Here is a 19,573-nt window from a genome sequence, read left to right as displayed (position 1 = left end):
CCCTTTTTATTCTATGACATCTGAAATCGTCGCCGCGTAAGCCCCATTATTACGGATACTACAGTCAAACCATTGTTTAAGAAGTGATAACAAATGAACGAAAAAAATCCTCGAAAGTTCCGTTAACAGAATCTATAACCGAACTAATAAAAACTAAATAAAAGAAATCTTTGCGAAAGGTCAAAAATTCATTCGAAGTCCGGGTTCATAATACTGTTGCGTTGTAACTGGTTAGGAGAATTAGGACATCCAGTTTGAGAGTCGAGAAAGGGGTTTCGAATAACCAGCGGTGAACCTAATTGGACGTATGCATGCGAATACTTTAAACTGGATTGGGCAGTGAGAACATCACTGGTGAAAAAATGTCTAGTATTGAGATGAGGGAGCGCGGATAAGGGGGCATCAGATAAGACGGAACACGGCTCTAGGCAGATGAATTCCGAAAGTCGGTTCGACTGACGGCGATGATAGTCTTGATGCCGCTTTTTGCGGTCTCGTCAAAAACCCGGAATAAAATTCACACGCTTTATGCTACGAAGCCGCGGCCGTTTTAGTCGTCAAGGAGCACCAGTTTCAAAGGTCAATGGTCAAACATGCGAGAGATTGTAGGTACAGGTGGGTTACGTCAATAACCGGTATAAAAATAAAATGTATAAGAGCGGATGTGAGAATACATATATCTGTCTAGTAGTATCCTTGAGTGGAAATAGCCACGCCAATTAGTTTACTTACTTCGGTGAATATCAACGTGAAACTTAGGCACCGCCAATAAATATGATCGCCCGGTTACAGGAATCGGCATATAAGACGACGCCGAGCGCTCGAATAATACTGATGTGCCGAACGGCATAGATTTACTTGCAAAGTAACCATGACCAACGGAGATGCGAATGACAAGAGGATCGGTTGCAAAAATCCCAGAACTAGTTTCTGCGATCGTATAACGTGGGCGCTGCACAGGTTGAGCGACTTGCGATGTTGGTAAATTGCCTTAGCAACTCATTGTGCAACAATGAAATAATAAAAAGTTACCATTCCACTCGCTATGCCGCATCCTTCTTTTTCCTTCCCTTATTTCTTATCCACTTAGTAAAGGGTCACAGTTTCCCCAGTTATATAAGGAAAATGAACCTGTAGTAGAGAAATTGGAGCATTTTATTTACGAGCGATAATATACGACCTTTTGTCATGTAAAAAGTTGAATGATCATACACTTTCTTTGGCTTTCTGTTTACACGATGAACGTGGTACTACGTAGGAAAATGTTTGAATCTAAAATTGAAGAAAATTATAAGTAAAAGTTTTTAATTGCAGTGTAACATATACGATATTATTTCGAAACTTCCTAAGAAAAAAAATAAATAAATTAACGGGGGGTAAAATCTTGATCTTTTGCTTTTATATTTTCGATTTGCTTATTTCAATACGATTATACAACTTCGTAATCTTTATAGCAAATGGTGGAAATAAAAGAAAATATAATTTGATTACAAAATAACCGCGTTATATGACTATAATAGAATAAGGTACTGATCTACTTTATTATTCATGATTCTGACAACGAGGAAGTGAGCATAGTCATTTAATATCTTGATTTGATTTCAATGACTATTTCTGATTATCGTTAATTACATATACTACAGGTACAACGTGCCAGAGCGTGAAAGAGCAACAATCATCTACAAAAAACTCCGAAAGTCTTTTAACAAACGACTATGATTAAAGAATTTAATACGATATTTTTCAAATTCAGTTGACATTATCAGCAAGTGCACGTATATTATTTTTACAAACTTCACATCATCAAATATCTAAATACCACATATTTCTGCGCGACCGAAACACTACAATAGCTTTAAATTTCGCTACACGTCTCGTCGCATGACCGATAAGGGTCGCTGCATATATAATTCTAAAGCTACGCTTGATGGCGGCGTATGTTTTATAAAAGTGGTCCCGAGTTCCAAAACCCCTTCTATCGCTATCCCCATGTAGCTTCCTCGGTCACGATCGAGGGTCTCGAGTACAACTCCTGCCTAATATCGCATTCAGTGTACTGTCTGTATGGATACGAAACAGAATCGCGCTGACAACAAGAAAGATTTTTGTTATTCCTCCCGTGATAAAATACTCAATTTTCGAGCATTTTATTTGCAATTTAATTTAGAAAATTGAAACAGTGGAGTGAGGTATTTTCGGACAAAATTCAGTGATTCATTCGTACTTTGAGTAGCAGCCGTGTTATTAATCAGCAGGTGATTTTTCGGTCTACAGGTTTTGTGAAATAAAAATTAAATCCTGTCTTCAAGATGAATGCTTGACTTGTACCGCACAACTTTGGGTAAATATTTCACCATTGAATTTTTCACACCTACGTTATAGTTTTGCAACTTCAAATATGATGGTAATAAATCATGTGGGATAGTATTGTAATAATTTTGAGATGCGTGGGATGCGAGAGAATAGAAACACACGTGCCTTCAGGGATAAGTGGGTTACGGAGCCTAAGTTGTATCCTAAGCCGTTCCTTAATCTCCGATGGACCAAATTTCGCCTGCAGCCTATAGCTATACCCATAGAGTAATTTAAGGCTCTCCATAACTTTCGCTTTTTGACATGACGTGAGCCGTTGATATTAATTCGATTCAAATCGCTAAGGACGGGACAATCAAATAATGAAGTCGTGACATTTTGAACTTTGGATACAGCCCCGTCATGTTCCAGAACTAAAAACTCCAATGTTCAACGAACTAAAAAAAAAAAAAATCGTTGTGATAAACTTGAAATAAACATCTCTGGACGACATTCATTCAGTGTGAGTTTGTACAATAGCTGACAGCGTAACTTGCTTTTCATAATAACGAAACTCACTTCCTGTCGACTATATGTATACCTGTAAAGTACGCTGACATTATGTCGCTAAAAAAAAAAAAAATGTCAGACAATCACAGGTGCGTTACGTGGAACGATATGTAAAAAATATAGAACATGGAGTACAAAGTACACACAAGGAGACAAGGGTAATTACGGGAATTATAACATGGTGACCATCCTCTGCGGAATTGAATGGCGCAAAATAAATTGAGAGATGAATTGTTTCTGGATAGATTGATACTGCGTACGGTAGAGTGTGAACTGTTATGCATCACATGTATACAGATACAGATGCTACAGGCTGACCGATATTTTTCGTGGTAGGTGAAACTGCGATGGCACACTTGAGGCATGGCGGAATATTTGGTGTGTCGAAAATTCTATGTAGATTTTCGACAGAAGCAACCCAAATCCTTACCAGATCGTTAGAAAATTTTGCGGATGTTACGCCGGACTTTGAATGGAACGATGCCAAGCCTTACACGGAAATTCCTGGGCCAAAGCCTGTGCCGTTTCTTGGCAATACATGGCGATTTTTACCTTACATAGGTGAGTGATGGTGCAGCTGTAATTAATATTAGAATTAATTTTGGAAAGTCGTTTTAAATAATGCTGGAGGTTGAGTTGAACGATTAAGCGAGTGGCGATATATATATATATTTCACTAATAATGAACAGTGAAATAGAGAGAGATATTAAAAATAGTTGGAAGAAATCCCCCGGGCTTTACCAAATTGTAATTATTCACTAACTAAAATCCGGATTCATAGTGTCGATTCGAGCATCTAATAAGTAAAGCTCCGAATCAATATCTATATTCAAAAATATGCTTATGATTTATTTGACGGTCATGGAACCGAGGACGTGAATAAAAATTACTCTTATAATTTCAGTGTCTCGCGAGGGACAATTTATACTTTCTCTTTCCATATAGCCACAAGATTAAATGACTTTTCTCTGACTTCCCGGGTTTTCCTTGACCTCTGGCCACCATGTAAAACCACTGACAACTACACTTTTGGAAAGATACCGCAGTGTATTGGTACGGTTGACAATAATAAAATAACTTATTGTGTTATAATACTGAGAATCGCTCACTATGGTGAAATACCATTTTTTTTTCATACGTCAATAGTGTTTTTTTAATTTCATCAACAGTAAATGACGTATTAATATGTTGATCGGAAGAAATGATCGATTCAACTTTTAGTCCTTCTAAATCTCTGCATGAATCGTCCCTTGTTCCCCGCATCACAATACCCAACACAAGAGAAAAACAATCAGCTGCAATTTTCAACAATTTAGAAACACTCTTTTTTTTTAAAAAAAAAAGCAGTGCTCCAAAGTAAACGGAATAATCGAAAACGAAAAAATGATCAAACTAAATTAATGTACTTATATTGACTGTAAGTTTGATAACTGTAGCAAAAAAAAGTATCTTCAGCTGAATACTTTAAAAGCAAAGGTATAAACCCAATTCTATCAATCGACAAAAATCGATTTAGCATCCTTTTGCATTGTAAACCGATCGTGGCCGCACGGAAGCCGTAAAAATGGGTTCGAAATCGTGAAGTATCACCGAGTGAGGAAGAGATGCTGCTTTTCGACAGTTTTTGTTTCCGCATATTTTACATGAAAATGAAAGTTTTTCAAATCGTTTTTGATACTAAGTTATATAATCCAGAGTTCAAGGAATATTCACAACCAAGTTTATTCTCTCATAGAAATTGTTAAAAATGTTACGATATTCTTCCAATAAATGCATCTTATCTTAATACTTCACCCTAATTAAAGTACAATAATCATGCACGGAAATTTATATACTTGACGTAGATACCCGAATTTAGAGTAATTAGATAGTTACCTACTTTCACTCCGGCAGTGCAGTGAATTTCTTCGACCAAGCGGAATCGCAAAATCATTAATAACGCATGTATTTTGGGCCCCGCAGGCGATTTTAAAATCGAGGAGGTCGACAAGGTTTCGAAACGCCTGCATAAAAAATACGGTAATGTGGTAAAAATCGGGGGTCTTCTGGGTCGGCCGGACATGGTTTTTTTGTACGACGCTGATGAAATTGAGCGGGTTTTTCGCAGCGAGGAAAAAATGCCTCATCGCCCGTCCATGCCTTCCTTAAACTACTACAAACACGTCTTGCGCAAGGATTTCTTCGGCGAAGATGCCGGGGTCATTGCAGTGTGAGCAAGAAACTTTCCTCCGATTATACTCGAGAGTGTCATTTCACCTGTATTCTGATGTTCGATGCAATAACGCGGAGCACTTTCCGCTTCGCGAACATTAATTAGACTCCTCCCAACCGCAACTAATGATTTCGCAGCGACGTTCAAGATAAGTGGCCGGTGTTTTCTCTGATCTTTTGTTCTACTTTCAATGTCATTTCATCACGCGTGTCCTGCATGGAGTATAAACGGAAAATTACTGATTCGATTCAAAGCTTGATTCTAGACAGTAAAAGATTAAAGAACACGAGGGGTGAAATTGCGTATTTCACCGATGTATCGAACTGAGGTAATATGAAAGCTTCGAAATTATTCTAGAGCAACTGTTTCACTGTGGCTTTTGAACTACCGCATTTACCACACGTACTTTCTCAGTTAAAAATTAGTGCGGTCATATATGTGTACGAGATTGTTACTGATACATATAATTATAACGGGTTCTTGTGACGTTCTTTACGGAGAGAGTGCACGAATAGAAGCCAACCCATCGATGTTGAAACTCTTCTTTGTGTCTTTTGAAATTAGACACAATTCCGCGGTTGAATCTTCGGCGGCTGTCTCAACGAACTTGAGATCCGAACAATTTGCCAACGGTATTCAATTCTCCTTCACATACACAACAATCATTTCGAATGATTAGAAAGTTTTATAGCTCAATTTACGATTTTATCACATTTCCGATTACACGTATCATTCGAAAGTCTGCATTACGTATTCGTATTCATAATGATACACACCTAGGCAGGATTTGTTATACTGTGACTACGAATTCAATTAATTCAAATTGATTGCAGACACAGTTAAGATTATAGAAACATTCGAATATATTACGCTGAAGACATTCGAACGGCCACGATTCCCCGGCAAGGTCGGCCGAATCAGGATGACTAATTTAACTACCTTGCAAATTATGACCTGAATTAAAAAATTCGTGAATTAATGTATCCATAACGTTTCAGGCACGGCGAGAGTTGGTATAATTTTCGGAGCAAGGTGCAGCAGGTTATGCTACAGCCGCGAACTGCTAAACTTTACATCGGTGCAGTCCAAGAAGCAAGCGAAGCTTTTGTTCAAAGGTTCAATTCCGACCGTACCAATTATTCAAAACCATCAAGGAATTATAAATCATATTTTCTATCCCCTTTCAGAGTGAAAAAAGTACGAAATTACAAGGATGAAACGCCCGACCATTTTCTAAACGAAATTCACAAATGGTCCTTGGAGTGTGAGTATTGGATTATTATAACTCGAGGGAATGTCGCATGACTTTCATTTATTATGTATGCTAGGGCATATTCATTGTCGTGAATTTTTTGGAAATCTCAATAACTTTATTCGTTGCAGCTATAGCTCGTGTGGCTTTGGACGTAAGATTGGGGTGCCTGGACGACGACGCGCCCCTGGAGACGCAGGAGCTGATCGACGCGGTGAATGTATTTTTCAAAAACGTCGGTGTTCTCGAGCTGAAGGTCCCATTTTGGAAACTATTCAACACTCCTACCTGGCTAAAATACGTAAAAGCCCTGGATACGATAGTCGAGTGCGAAACATTAACATCCCCATTCGATTCCTTTTCCGCAACCGAATAAAATTTTAGACTGACATACTCTTTTTTGTCACGAATATAAATTTGTTTCTTCAAACCTTCGTGAATTCATCGTGTTTCCATGTTGCAGAATTACCTCGAAGCACACCAATGCCGCGCTGGCAAGAACGAAAACGAAAGAAATCACGAGGGATGCGAAAAGTGAACCTTCGTTACTGGAAAGATTGCTGGCCATGGATACGGGGGTTAAAATCGCGACCATTCTAGCTCTGGATCTATTCTTAGTAGGAATAGACACGGTGAGTGGTTTTGATGATAGGTCGTGAAGTCGGACTCTGGTAGCCTGACTTTTCCTAACCAGTAATTTTTATACCATTAGTTTGAAAAAAAAAGAGAAAAAAGTCAATTCATACATCGTAACTGTAATGAGAAATGCTAACGATCACCCGACGTTTCTTCGCAGACTTCAAACGCGGTCGCATCCGTTATTTACCAGCTCGCATTACACCCGGAGAAGCAGAGAAAACTTTATGAAGAAGTTTCAACGGTTCTGCCTCCCCCGGGAAAACCAATTGAGGCTAAACACGTGGAAGAGATGAAATACCTGAAGGCCTGCATCAAAGAAACCCTGAGGTATACGCATATCATAGGAATAATCCTGTCGATGTAATTTTCTTACGGTGATTGGAAATCACCTTCTTCTTAATAATGGATGTACGATTGTACAGATAATTTCGCAAAGGATCTAAATAATTGTAATACTATTTTTCACGACATTTTTTTCTGCAGAATGTATCCAGTTGTTATCGGGAACGGACGATGCATGACAAAAGATACCGTGATCGGGGGTTACCAAATACCAGAAGGTGTAAGTTTACATAAATTCGAGCGCTGTATTTATGGTCTCGATCCAATTCGGATAGATATCTGTGTTACGCATTCCATGAATGCGTAAGATCGATATCGATCCTTAATATCGGTCCGCCACCGTTGCAATCCGAAGTTCGTACGTAACACACATTATGACGACTCATTAAATAAACGGTTCGCCCAACATCCCAGACTCGACAGTTACCGTATTGGTATACTTTCAGGTCCAAATAGTATTTCAACATTACGTGATCAGCAATCAGGATAAATATTTTCCCGGAAGTGAAGAATTTCTTCCTGAGAGATGGATGACAGGACGTGATTTTAATCACGGAGTAAAACACGCCTTCGCTTCTTTGCCGTTTGGTTACGGACGTCGAATGTGTTTGGGAAGGCGATTTGCGGAGTTGGAAATGATTATTGTTCTTGCTAAGGTGCGTAAAAAAAAGTTTCATTCTCAATATTTAATAGGAAATATAGTTAGAATTTCTCGAATGAAACTTTGGCACCCGAGTATAAATTTAAATCCAATTTTTTCTTCCAGGTCATCCAATCATTCAAGCTTGAATACCACTACGATAAACTAGATTATCACATTGATCCAATGTACACACCGAACGGGCCACTTAGAATTAAGATGATCGACAGGTAATCAATAAATTATGCCTGTACTAAGTAGGTAGCGTTCAACCTACTTTGAACGAAAAAAGTGCGGCTATACATATGTAGAAAGTTGAAATTTCCTACTGATTAAGAGTTCAACAAAGAATAGAGCTTTTGTATTTGGAACACATTTAGTTATTTAAATGACAAGTTGTAGATTAAGGGTGTTCACTGCAGTGGAAAATAAAGTGAGATTAAATAGGAGTGATTCTTTACTGGTACAACGTTTAGATAATCGTCGAGATTAATAATGATCTCGTTATTTATATGTACAAATTAAATATAAAACATTAATTTCGCCTATGAATACTGGAAATTCATTTCACTTTGTATGGGATCCATTCCAGCCCTTTCAATCACCCGCATCGTTTTATCTCTTCAGCATCTTGAACTTGAGTTCACCATCAGGTGCGTACATAAAGGTTACTTTGTACTTCAAAGGCTCGTGATGATACTCTAATTTATAAGAGCGAATAAGCTGGAAGATAAAACGAGTATGAAGTGTTAATTTTATAAATGTTTATGCTGTAACCACTTTTCGCTTGGATTTCAATTATCTGTGAAAACAATAAATATGGATATGTCCGTAGAATTTTTTCAGCAAGTTTCTCGTATTAGAAAATTAATCACAGGATAAATATTATGATAATCACCGGGAACAATTCTGATGTTTCTCTGGAAATCGAAAAAGTATTTCGTGGCTTCTCGGGCAATGACCTCGCTGATTTACATATTTTAACATATAGACGTTTTTGTAGTCTCTCAACGAATGTTAAGTAACTTCTGCCGAAAGTTCCTAGAAAACGAGAGACGTTTGACGAATTCAACATACCTTCGTTAGAAGAACCTGCATTTCCAAGTCAGCAAATCTTCTTCCGAGACACATGCGAGCCCCGTAACCGTAGGGAAGCGACGCGAATGGGTGCAATTTTTCAGTAGCGGATTCCTTCAGCCATCTTTCAGGTTTGAACGATTTTGCGTCAGCCACATATTCCTCCATGTTGCCCGTGACCAGAGTGGGAAATACTACTTGAACCTGGACGAGAAGCAGGGAAAATATTTCCGAATATTTTATTCGTCGATATTCTTCAAACTTGTTTTATCCAAAAACTTTTGGAGACAGAACTCACCCCCTTGGGTACTTTGTAACCGCAGATCACAGTGTCGTTTTGGAGTGTTCTTCCGTTTCCAATCACTGTAGAATAAACTCTGTAACAAGGAAGCCGACAAACTTGCATATGATTCCTTAAATTGTAAACGAGTACATTTTACCCTTGCTGTCGATCTTCAACTCACCGAAACACTTCACGGATGAATGCCTTCATGTAGACAGCCTGGTCCAGATGTTGAGTAGTGATGGGTACATTAGGATCCGGCAGGATTTTCAACAGTTCTTGATACATTTTTTCCTGTATTTCAGGTCTCGTCGCTAGTTGATAGAGAATCGAGCAAACTGCCATCGAGATCTGGATTATGAAACATCCCATAGTATTTAAAAATCTGTCAAGCGGTGTTTCCATCCTTTACGTTTAAGAACTTACCGTATCAATGCCGACTAGAATAAGATCCAAGGCAAGAATATACGCCATTTTCGGATCAGTTTCTTTGGCCAAGATTCTTTCCACTAGTGACAAGTCGGTCTCGCTAACAGATGTTTTAGTTTTCAGCCTTTCCATTGCTTCGTCGATGTGCTTCATGCATATCCTGATGGGACGAAAAGACTTTACGTTACTTTCGTGGTTGCAAGTGTGGTTCGCTTATAGTCCACGTACCAATACGGTATCGGTTAATGATTACGGACGGTTTGTGACAATGCTTACTTTATGAAATAGTCCATGTTACGAACATAGCGAGTCCAGAGCGGAGTTGGAATGTACCTCCAGAAGGGTGCTTTCAACTCCAAGACAGCCACATTCCTCAGCGCATATTTAGCTGCGTCAATTATTTTTTGAGGCTCGGAATCGGGCGCCAAATTTGCTCCAAGGCAGCCCAACCTTACGTCAAGGGCAACTCTCCCGATGCCTATAGACGAGGAAGATCAATGTGAAGAAATGCGGTATTCAAAGAGCCAAATGAATTCGCAATGTTTTTTTTTTTTTTGAAAGCTATACCTACATTCAAGAGCCCATTTGTGAATTTCATTATCGAAGTCAGCTGGTAATTCTCCATCGTCTCTCTTGATTTCATCCATTCTGAAATTTGAGCGTGATTAGATTACCGCTCTTGCTTCGTATAGACTTCAGTTTCGTTTACCGCATTGTATAGCGCATAGGGCCGTCTACCTCTGGATGAAGTCATCAGTCACGACTCCAATGGGTTGAATGTACTTTCTGACCGTTAAGGGTTGTAAAACTGGCTTCTGCACACGTGTGCGAAATTCTCTCCAAGGTTCACCATGTCTTCAATATCAGAATAAAAATCCGTTAGTTTACAATCTGATGATTTTCCCAAGAATTTTGACACTTAAGTTTAATTTATAACGATATTAATCGATGATTCAACGAGTTCGTAATAATTTTATCGATATCGTAAGACGCCTGTAAACGAATGTCAATGCCGAAGGAATACAAATTCAACTGTGGCAGTTATGTAAGTGGGTGTGATTCTGCGTAATTTACGTAACGATTACGTAGTTATTGATCAAGAAAGCTGTTCCTTACACGCCAACGACTCCTGGTAAGTCACCAAAGAATTCCTTGCGTACAGTGCCTTTATAGTGGACGAGACAGGGCATGGAGGGTCTGAAGGGAGTCGGTCCCTCGTGGCGATAGACTTTTTCTATCTCATCAGCGTCGTAGACGAAAAGAAGATCCGGTCTCCCAATGAGGCCAGTCAGCCTCACAATCTTTCCGTAATGTTGGTGAAATAATTCGGAAATTTTTGCAACGTCCGATATTTTGTACTGGCCGATAACTGGTAAGAGTCTCCATGTGTTTCCGAGTATTGGCAGCGGCTTGGGTCCCGGAATTGTCTCGTAAGGTAAAGCATCGCTTATATCCGGAGATTGGGATGCTGCGACAGTTTTGCTAATGCTGGTTGCGTCGGTGCATAACGTTCGAAGAACCATCGGCTTCCATCTGAAGAGCCTTCCCATATCGAGTGCGGCTAATAAAAAATGAAAACTGATCATTGTATATTGCATTTAACGAGAAATACGATGAAGCAGATTGCGGAGTGAGTGAAAGTATTACATCGTATGGCATTGTGTATCAGTCGATATTTGACATTACGGTAAATTTGATGTCATGAATCATTGTGACCTAGCAGCATGTTCCTTACGAATTATTAGTATTAGCTAATGGCCAAAAAAGCACGAATTCCATACTACGTGGAGAATCAGACATGAGACCAGTGCTCAAAATGAGTCGGATCAATCCTAACAATCCTAACTATGTCAACGGTTGCGTCGGCTACCGCGAGATGATACGCGAGCTACTTTCACTTCAAACGGACACTTGACTGTGACAATCTCGTTGCAGAACTGTTTTTTCACAATTTCCGTCACAGGAGACGTACCCTGCCGGGTATACGCAAAACAGTTCACGCAAATGTACTACAATATCATGAAACTAAGTCAGTTGTGAAGCACCGTACGGAATGTTACACTGCGATTCTTTACATGCTACAGGTAAAATTATGATTGCCAAAGTCATTAGAATTCTATACCCGTAATTTGACGTACTTTTTTTTAAAGATCAGCGTATAATGATGAGTTAAAATAACGGACAGTAATCAAGTCAGCTTTGCCTAATCTTCATACGTTTAATAATTTACTGTTATAATTCACGGATGAATCTTTTTAGCGAATACACTGACCTAAGCTGACACACTGGGTTTAAAACTGGCACTTCGAAGTAGCAGACACTACGTGTATAAGCTCGACGATCAAGCTCTCTCCTGTTTCGCGGTTGGTCTCCCACTCGAGACTCGACGGAAGTAGCACGATTACTCGCAGCAAAGAATGTCCTCCACCTCCAGTAAAACACTGTTCACATTACGTGAATCCGAACGTGTCTATAGCCAACTGTAAATGTTTGTACACATATCACATCCTGCTCAACTCTGCGTACAACTATGATACGAACGAATCCATTGATCCATCACGCAGTAGCCTGAGGAACATATTCTACATTCTTCGTTTTTTGCATTATTACATTTTCGTATGTTTTGAGATCGTTGATTGATTGAGAAATGATTTTGATTGACTGAAGAATAGTGAAAGATCAAAGATACGTATCTACACGTAAACTGAAACGTATCGACCGATTCGAATACTTTGAAGATAGCTGCAACTAGGAAAAAGAATAATTTTTCCTCAGAATGAATTTCTCTCAAACGACATAATCCTGAAACCCTCGAACCGATAACGTATTTTTCGATTATAGCGCAAATATGTATATTGTACGCTTCGTCCTTTGAACGTAAAGAATTTGAATCCAACGTTGTTATAATGACTAGTTGTATATTTTCAAAATCGAAAAACCAATGTTTCTCTTACAACCGTGTCAGTTTTTTTTCCTACAGAATTATTCCCAAACGTCAGGGTCACGTAAAAATAACAAAAGGAGCTTTGCAAAAATTAGCCTGTCTACGGTCGATTTTATATTGAAATTCGATACGCAGAGGTAATTATGCAAAACGACATCTCGACGGAATTGAAATTACGTGTAATGCGAAATTGCGGATGCCGAAAATAGAAAAGAATATACTCAATTTCGAAGTCGTCGGTAGGAACGCTCTGAACAATCGCGGATTCCGTCTATCCAAGTGGAAATTCTTTTTCAATATAAAATATACCTACCGCGAATTTTCGTGGATGCGCACCGTGAGGTCCACTCTGAGCAACTTCGCTATTAATTCGTTAGCACGCGGCTGATGCGAAACTCGGAGGTGCTCGGAGTGGAATTGTATCATGAATTGCCTATAATTAGGGGTCACCTGTTGCGCATCCATGAAAACGCATGCTACAAGGTATACACTAACCGCTATCTGAAGCGTAAACGATGCGACACATCTCTGGGGGGGAGGAGGTTCAGCCGAACAGATTTGAAAAGATCAACTTGACTACTGAATACACTCGTTGACTGAAGAATAGTTTGTCAACGGTTGAAGGGTTAATGAAGATTAGTGAAGACAATATCATAGGCTTATAAAGTATAAGTTGTCTGTGGTCATGATTCTTCTTTCGAATCAGACATACCTATGTAGCTCGATTCACCGTTGACTGAATGACTGATTCAGTGGCCGAAGATATACATATACATACTTTAGAGCAGAGTTGTATTTTAAGAGTCAACGTCGACACTACCGCCCCCTTGTTTAGTAATTAAATCACCATCAGCGGCTTCGGCGCAGTTTTTTATTGTTATTGTCGCTCCGTTATCGTGTATATAGTGAAGGTTCTGACAATTCTTTCCCGAGAGTTCGTTTGTACAAACGTTTTGAATTTTAGAACCATTTGGCGGAGGAATGACAGTTACAAAATCTAAGAAAGTGTGAAAGCGATTCGAGCTAAAAGATGGCTCAAGACGTAACTTGGGTTATGACTGAAGCCAAGGATCTGATGCTTTCCGAATATAAAGAAATAACAACGCTCTTACAAAAACCCATCAAGGATAAAAGACGTATAAAGGTATAAAAAAAAGACATTAAACTTTTGATTGTATCTATGCTCAATACTATTTGACAACTTTCTGAAAATTGACTCACTATTAATTTCTGTTGTCATTAATTACAGTACACATGCTTTGACGTCTCATCAAACTTTATCGCGCTTGGCTCGACGAGCGGAAGCATATATTTGTTTGCCAGAGACACCTGCATTTTTCAGCAGCTCATACCCCTCTCAGTACGTATATCTGCGCTCCCTGAATGTGTATAGAAAAAATAACATGAACATGTTCCAAAACTAAGTTTCATGTTAGAAACCAATGTTAAACTTTATCTTTGTACAAAACAGAATGGAGCTGTAGCTCACATCCTAATATCACCAGATCAAAAGGTAGTAGCACTATCAACTGTAGATGGAAATGTCTGCCTTATAGTTTTAAAACCCACTGTGAAAGAGGCTATGATATCAACAAAAAGTGAACGGAATGGCGAATGCGTTACGGCATTATGTTGGAATGACAACAGCACTGAGTTGTACATCGGGGATGAAAATGGGACGGTTCATGTTATGGGTCTATCTATGTTTACTGTAAGTAATATATCAGCAAAGTTCACGCTTTCAGCAAAGATATAAATTTTATATTTACACTTGACTTAAACTGTACGAACAGGTCAAGAGAGGAATCTTCCAAGATCCTGCTTGTCCTATTATGGGATTGAATTATAAAATTGTTCAAATGGACTTTTGTTCGCCGCTTCTTCTCATATCGACAATATCAAACTGCTACATATGCGACACTGTTGAAGGACAGTACGAGAAAGTTGGATTGAGAACAAGACAGGGAGAATTTGGTGCTTGTTTTTATAATCCAAGTACCATAAGAGAAGCGGATTTTTCAGCAACACAACAGAAGCATTCACCTTCCACCAATAAGGAGTTCAAAAGCACAAAGATTGACAAAAAGAATCAACAGTATCCAAAAATTTATTGCGCTAGACCTGGCTCTAGGTTGTGGGAAGCAGAGTCAAATGGGAAGATTGTTAAAACTCATAACTTTAAAGAGGCTTTAGCTATCCCCCCATCTACTGTACACAAGTCGATCGGATCAAAGATGACTTGTGCAGAATCATCCAACTGCGATTGGTCACCTCAATCGCTGAAATTTTCACCTCTTCATATCATAGCCAGCAAATATTTACTCACATATAATTCGAATGCTCTCTATGTTTTTGACCCTGTAAATTCCGCGGTTATTTTATGGTGTAATGAGTACACAGATGTTGCTGCAGCAAATGTTGTAGATAATCAGATTTATGTCATGACAAATTCTGGTGATTTTCACTGCCTAGAACTTACGCCAACTCCTTCGTCCATGTCAAATCAAATTGAAAAAGGCAGTAAATTAGATTCGGGTATAGTAGTTGTGAATAATAAAAACTCTAAGCTTCTGAAATATACAAAAAATGAAGAAATATCTGAAGTAGAGAAGAAATGTGATAGCAACAATAAACTGCCAGTTGAGTTTAGGAAGGAGTTGAACAAATGTGAATTAAGTGTTTTGAATAGTCAGAATCTCATAGCACGCAATACGAAAGAAGATCAAAAAAATGAATTTAATGACATAGTAAGGCTCGATGCAGAGTACATAGATATCGATAAGGAACTCAAAAATGGTCCGTCACAAAAACATGTAGGAGTTGAAGAAACAATGAATATAGAAGAAAATCTAGGCACTACCAAAGATGAAATTAGAAATGTAATGGATGATGTGCAAGTTATTTACTCACTAGTAAACAGTTTAGATAGCATAATGTCTGATGATGAAATTGATAAAATTTTATGCACAGTACGAGAAAGTATAAAGTGCATAAAGGAATCGTGTGAGAAATTAACTGAGCCAAAACCAAGTGTTTTGAAAGCAATTAACACTATTGAGCAGTATTATAGACATATTTTTTTATCAAGACTGAACAAAGACCGATTAATTGAGACTAAAAATGAAAATATACTCAATGAAGCGATGAGTTCCTTCTTAGAAATTAATGTATTACATCAGGTAGAATGCGAGTGTGGCTTTCCCTACCTGACCAAGCAGCCAGAAGAGCCAAAATTTTCTAAGATAGGAATTGTTATTTTGCAAAAATACTCCGAGATCAGCAAAGAGACTTGCATTAATTTATGCAAAAAGGTGCCTTATATGTGGCGGCCTTATGTTAACATTTATTCTAAGCAAGAGGATTTTTTTGAAGAAACAACATTTGTTCATTGTTTACAAACGCGAGATGATCTAGTTCTTTCGTTTCTATTACTACCACTAAATGGAGAACAATGGAAGTTTGCAATGAAAGCTATCAGTAATCTGCAATTAAAAAAGTGCCTCGGTTGCAATGGGCCTATTACTGCAACAAACACGCAGAATGATTTGTCTATAAATTGGAATAATATAGCTCATGAAATAATGAAGAGAGAAGGACCTGACGTCAGTGTTAATTTTTTGACAACAATAGCAACAATATTACCGTCTGTCTCATTCAGTAGAAAGTATGAAAAGTTAATTTTCACGTATTCAGAGAGAAGATTAAGACAGTTGATAACTAATTTTATTTACTCCGTTCGCAGTTTATTTCAATCTCTCATCTTTACGAAAATTTTGAAACATCATGAATTCGAACAGCCTATGGACTTCGATCAGATACTCAATGAAACTCCTTATGACCCATATAGTTTGCTGTGTTGTCCAAAGGTAAATGTATAATTGATCCTTTGGCATTTTGACTTCATTTAATTTTCGAGCATCGTGAAATATTTTTAGTGCTGTAAGAATAGCTGTAATTTTCATCCCTGATTACCCATTATTTAAATTATAACTGATTCGCAGGTACGATTCGTAATTGTACATGCTGTGATGAATTTTATTTTGTTTAGATCCAAACGCAATTACTACATACCCTGCAGAAAGACCTCCAGAGGCCAATGGATAGGCACGTGTTTGGAACTCAGGCTCATCACTGGGGAATGCACCATAAACCAGCTAAATCAATATGTCCCTGCTGTACCTTGCCTCTAAAAACCCCAGTACTTCTAGACAATAACGGCTTATCGCTGTTTCCATGTGGTCATTCTTATCATGTCAACTGCTTGATACAGAAAAGAGTCCTGAAATGTAATTTGCATAATAATTGATCATTGTTAGGATTAAGTAAAGTCAATTATTTTTTTTTAAATGATTCCGTAACGACGGTAATTGTGACGATCATATAAATTTCGATGGAGATAATGAGCAAATTGAATTAAACTCAAAATCCTGAAAAGAACAATATTGAATGTAAGATATAAGGAAATGTTTTTGATATTATACGCGAACTAATGCACGGTGGATAATCACTAATTTTGAGATAAAAATTTGCTGATCAGATTTATAGATAGGCTTTAAACTATAAACGAATACCTATGTTAATAATGTATGTTGAACATCTTTAATTATCATATTTATTATGAATTTTACAGTAGTTTTATCACAGCTAGTTTTCAAGTGTTTGAGCATTTCGAAATAATAAATAAAAATCTATTTAATATAAAGATGATTCGTTTTAATTTCACCTTCTTACCTCAAGATTTACAAAAGGGAATACAGTAACTGCCTTCACATTTTTTTTCTTCTCTTCAAATTTATAAGAGTAATGGAATTTTTAGATTGCTTTCAACAAAAGCTTCCCTGTTTAAAATCCACAAATACGAACTCAATTGTAGTAATAGGTTCAAAGAAATCGAATACTAATTACAGAATTACAGTTCCTAAAATTATAGAGCAAGTTTATCAGCATCGTCTACACTTAGAAGGTTGCAAATTTCATGTGCATGTAAAAATTTTACGGCTGATTAGTATCATCACATGGTATAGTGTTGAAATGTAATTGAGAAGGAAAAGAATAGTGATATTCCCTTTCATGAATCTCAGTAGTTTCGTTAGAAAATTATACATGCTAAATTAGCATGAATATTGCGCGGCATAAAAATAAAATATTCTATGATGCTATGATATTGGCGAAAAATAGATGAGTTAGCAACTATGGTCAATATTGCAGAAAGTGCTTGAAATTCTTATGAGTAGGTTCCAGTCTTCGTAAGAATGATGCCTAATATGAGACAATCGTCTTAGAATAGCACATTTAGGGCTAATGGATTAAAAATCATCTATCGCTTCCAATATTTTTAACAGCTGGCAATGTGTAGTGTGTACAATTAAGGTTTGGTAACGGATAATTTTGTATTTACGAATATTTGAATAGGTCATTTGGATATGAACTTGTTTTCAATTATAACGTGCAGCTATGTATGAATGTTTTGTGTTCATTGTGTAGCATTGTATATCCACCAGTGAGCCTGGAGATTTCGAAATAAAATGAACATCTCTAAAATAATACAATTGAGTTACTTCAAGTATAATAGACGCGATTTTATGTAAAATAAATTTGATTTAACAAGTATATTTCAGACCCAGGGTAAATGAGAGTTTATAGCTATCACATTTCTCTAGTATGGTGCAACGCAAGTAAACTTGTTTGTGGAACCTTCCAAGAATTATTTCTTGCTACTGAGTTTTCTTACTAAATTATCTTACACGGAGATGTATGATACTCTGACTTGGTACATATGCAGGAATGTAGCTGCAATTTGATTACAACGGCTTATTATACTCACACTCACCTTACACCATGCACATTATATTGTAACAGTTTCAGATCTAAGATTGATAAAAGCCTAATGATCAAGTTTATGATAGTAAAAATATAAAAGTAAGAAAATATGACAAAAAACTAAAAGGTCGTTGTTAGTCCCTTACCCTCTATATTCGAAACATTAAATTTGTTTGAATAGTATGCCTCAAAGTATCCTTAAAATTACTATCACAGACCAAGCGCTGTTTAGCAGATCTTTTACTCTTCATAGATAGCTAAAGGGCATTTTCGAATTGTCAGAGCTTGCATTAGATTTAATGACACATAAAATATTTATACAATACTTAACGGTATAATGAAATTATATATAGGCAGGCAAGATTATGGCCTAATATTATGTAGCTCAGTTTAAGCTAAAAATGAAAATTGTAATTCTGTTGCCGCATGAGTTTCATAGTTTAGCACCTCTCTTAATACTGTTTTAGATCTAAGGTCGTTGAAGACTGATAAGTTGTAACGTTTACAGTTAAAAGAGAAATTCTGTAAGTAAATACTGAACTCATTTTTAAATGTAATACAAAAGAAAGGCGAACAATAAGCAATAGAAATTTAGTATGGTATGGTCGTTAAAAAACTTTTCTAATGAAATACTTTAAAAAATACGGCTCAAGAAAAAAAAAAAAAAAAACTTAAAAACATGAGATGAGCAGCATGCAAGCTTACATAAGTAGAATAACAGTCACTGTTTCATTGATGTGCTGGGAATATCGATCAAAATTGTACCTTTGCATCCCTAGGTTTAACGTTGGAATGTTTCAATTTGATACAAAAACATGAATTGTATTACAAAACACATGTTCCCATTGTTATTGTTACTTTTTTGAAATACGAATAATTCGTGGTTTAACTTTGGTACAGTTAAACAAACGTTTGCTAAGAATTTGTACACGTAGTTATTGCATATGTTAACTGTTCTTATTGAAAAATGTCTGTTTCATTCGATGGAGTTCATTATTTTTAACGAAAGTTTGTAATAAATAAAAATTGAAGTGAAAATATTAATGACTACCTATTTGATTTGAGTGAGCAC

General features: G+C 37.3%; 3 protein-coding genes across 9 annotated transcripts; 2 read left to right on the top strand and 1 right to left on the bottom strand.

Annotated features, from left to right (window-relative positions):
- Nucleotides 1-2,036: 2,036 nt before the first annotated feature.
- On the top strand, nt 2,037-8,785 carry LOC124221423 (probable cytochrome P450 301a1, mitochondrial). 4 transcript variants are annotated; one of them, XM_046631404.2, is made up of 13 exons: nt 2,037-2,189; nt 2,275-2,341; nt 3,199-3,423; nt 3,809-3,916; nt 4,826-5,072; nt 6,074-6,190; nt 6,263-6,339; nt 6,459-6,654; nt 6,791-6,959; nt 7,124-7,293; nt 7,450-7,528; nt 7,755-7,964; nt 8,075-8,785. In XM_046631404.2, the coding sequence occupies exons 2-13, from the start codon at nt 2,314-2,316 to the stop codon at nt 8,180-8,182; spliced, it is 1,734 nt and encodes a 577-aa protein (XP_046487360.1). In that variant the 5' UTR covers nt 2,037-2,189; nt 2,275-2,313; the 3' UTR covers nt 8,183-8,785. The 4 variants fall into 4 exon arrangements, with proteins under 4 accessions (XP_046487360.1, XP_046487359.1, XP_068992927.1 ...); XM_046631403.2 differs by having other exon boundaries at nt 2,037-2,341; XM_069136826.1 differs by having other exon boundaries at nt 2,037-2,341; nt 3,108-3,423.
- Nucleotides 8,383-13,046, bottom strand: Cyp301a1 (Probable cytochrome P450 301a1, mitochondrial). Of its 3 annotated transcripts, none has more exons than XM_046631410.2 (10): nt 12,995-13,046; nt 10,854-11,298; nt 10,476-10,592; nt 10,309-10,385; nt 10,014-10,215; nt 9,735-9,897; nt 9,490-9,659; nt 9,324-9,402; nt 9,026-9,229; nt 8,383-8,671 (listed from the first exon to the last, which is right to left on the bottom strand). In XM_046631410.2, exons 2-10 carry the CDS (start codon nt 11,285-11,287, stop codon nt 8,564-8,566), a joined length of 1,554 nt encoding a protein of 517 aa, XP_046487366.1. In that variant the 5' UTR covers nt 11,288-11,298; nt 12,995-13,046; the 3' UTR covers nt 8,383-8,563. The 3 variants fall into 3 exon arrangements, with proteins under 3 accessions (XP_046487366.1, XP_046487364.1, XP_046487363.1); XM_046631408.2 differs by lacking the exon at nt 12,995-13,046 and adding an exon at nt 12,010-12,132; XM_046631407.1 differs by lacking the exon at nt 12,995-13,046 and adding an exon at nt 11,876-12,121.
- Nucleotides 13,047-13,330: 284 nt separating this feature from the next.
- On the top strand, nt 13,331-17,383 carry pink (WD40 repeat domain-containing protein pink). Of its 2 annotated transcripts, XM_046630854.2 has the most exons (6): nt 13,331-13,825; nt 13,931-14,041; nt 14,153-14,392; nt 14,475-16,345; nt 16,424-16,547; nt 16,730-17,383. In XM_046630854.2, exons 1-6 carry the CDS (start codon nt 13,712-13,714, stop codon nt 16,985-16,987), a joined length of 2,718 nt encoding a protein of 905 aa, XP_046486810.1. In that variant the 5' UTR covers nt 13,331-13,711; the 3' UTR covers nt 16,988-17,383. The 2 variants fall into 2 exon arrangements, with proteins under 2 accessions (XP_046486810.1, XP_046486811.1); XM_046630855.1 differs by lacking the exon at nt 13,331-13,825 and having other exon boundaries at nt 13,938-14,041; nt 14,238-14,392.
- The last annotated feature ends 2,190 nt before the right edge of the window (nt 17,384-19,573 follow it).

Source organism: Neodiprion pinetum, chromosome 6 (genome assembly GCF_021155775.2).
Source record: "Neodiprion pinetum isolate iyNeoPine1 chromosome 6, iyNeoPine1.2, whole genome shotgun sequence".
NCBI lineage: Eukaryota > Metazoa > Arthropoda > Insecta > Hymenoptera > Diprionidae > Neodiprion > Neodiprion pinetum.
Note: the sequence above shows the minus strand (reverse complement) of the source record. Positions and strands in the feature narration are given on the sequence as shown.

Bases quoted from the DNA above. Each gene is read 5' to 3' on its own strand.
- LOC124221423 (XM_046631404.2), top strand. From the start codon at position 2,314: ATGCTTGACTTGTACCGCACAACTTTGG. The intron at 6,960-7,123 runs GTGAGTGGTTTT...GTTTCTTCGCAG, and splicing joins TCTTAGTAGGAATAGACACG to ACTTCAAACGCGGTCGCATC. The intron at 7,965-8,074 runs GTGCGTAAAAAA...TTTTTCTTCCAG, and splicing joins TGATTATTGTTCTTGCTAAG to GTCATCCAATCATTCAAGCT.
- Cyp301a1 (XM_046631410.2), bottom strand. From the start codon at position 11,287: ATGGGAAGGCTCTTCAGATGGAAGCCGATGGTTCTTCGAACGTTATGC. The intron at 9,898-10,013 runs GTAAGCATTGTC...TCGTCCCATCAG, and splicing joins AACATGGACTATTTCATAAA to GATATGCATGAAGCACATCG. The intron at 9,403-9,489 runs GTGAGTTGAAGA...TCCTTGTTACAG, and splicing joins TTCATCCGTGAAGTGTTTCG to AGTTTATTCTACAGTGATTG.
- pink (XM_046630854.2), top strand. From the start codon at position 13,712: ATGGCTCAAGACGTAACTTGGGTTATGACTGAAGCCAAGGATCTGATG. The intron at 13,826-13,930 runs GTATAAAAAAAA...CATTAATTACAG, and splicing joins AGGATAAAAGACGTATAAAG to TACACATGCTTTGACGTCTC. The intron at 16,346-16,423 runs GTATGAAAAGTT...CTCCGTTCGCAG, and splicing joins TCTGTCTCATTCAGTAGAAA to TTTATTTCAATCTCTCATCT.